General features: G+C 59.1%; 1 protein-coding gene across 1 annotated transcript in view; it reads right to left on the minus strand.

The window, feature by feature from the left end:
* Positions 1 to 501, minus strand: part of SPHK1 (sphingosine kinase 1) — a gene marked incomplete at its 5' end in the record, with an annotated part of 5285 nt that extends 4784 nt beyond the window's left edge. The window contains one exon of the mRNA XM_009996570.1: positions 462 to 501. Coding sequence (XP_009994872.1) covers positions 462 to 501 — 40 coding nt within the window. The remainder of the gene's footprint in view (positions 1 to 461) is intronic.

Below are 501 nucleotides of genomic sequence, written 5' to 3' on the forward strand. Positions count from 1 at the left end.
GGGTCCCAGCCAGGGATGCAGGAGGTGACACAGTCACCCCTATTGAGCGCAATCAATTGTGTTGCCCAAACCAGCCCTGTGGGAGCTGGAGCTGCAGGGAGGTGGGGGGAAAGCAAGGTCCCCAGAGGAGCCCATCCTGGAGAAGACAAGGTAATTAGTGACAGAACAAGAGGGAATGGCCTTGAGCTGCACCAGGGGAGGTTTAGACTGGACATTAGGAAAAAAAAGACAGCAAGAGTGGTTAGAGACTGGAAGAGGCTGCCCAGGGAGGTGGTGGAGTCACCACCCCTGGGTGTGTTGAAGGGTCGTTGGGATGTGGTGTTGGTGGAGGTGGTTTGGGGGAGACCTTTGTAGAGTAGGGGTGATGGTTGGGCTGGGTGATGCCAACCTCAACGGTTCTGTGATTCTGTGGGGAGCCCAGGAAGGGAGGCAGGAGGAGGCGGGGGGGCTGACGGACTCACCGGTGACGAAGAGGGGGGCGGGGATGTCGGCCTTGGCCAG

This window comes from Chaetura pelagica, unplaced genomic scaffold (genome assembly GCF_000747805.2).
Source record: "Chaetura pelagica isolate M959 unplaced genomic scaffold, ChaPel_1.0 scaffold704, whole genome shotgun sequence".
Taxonomy (NCBI): domain Eukaryota; kingdom Metazoa; phylum Chordata; class Aves; order Apodiformes; family Apodidae; genus Chaetura; species Chaetura pelagica.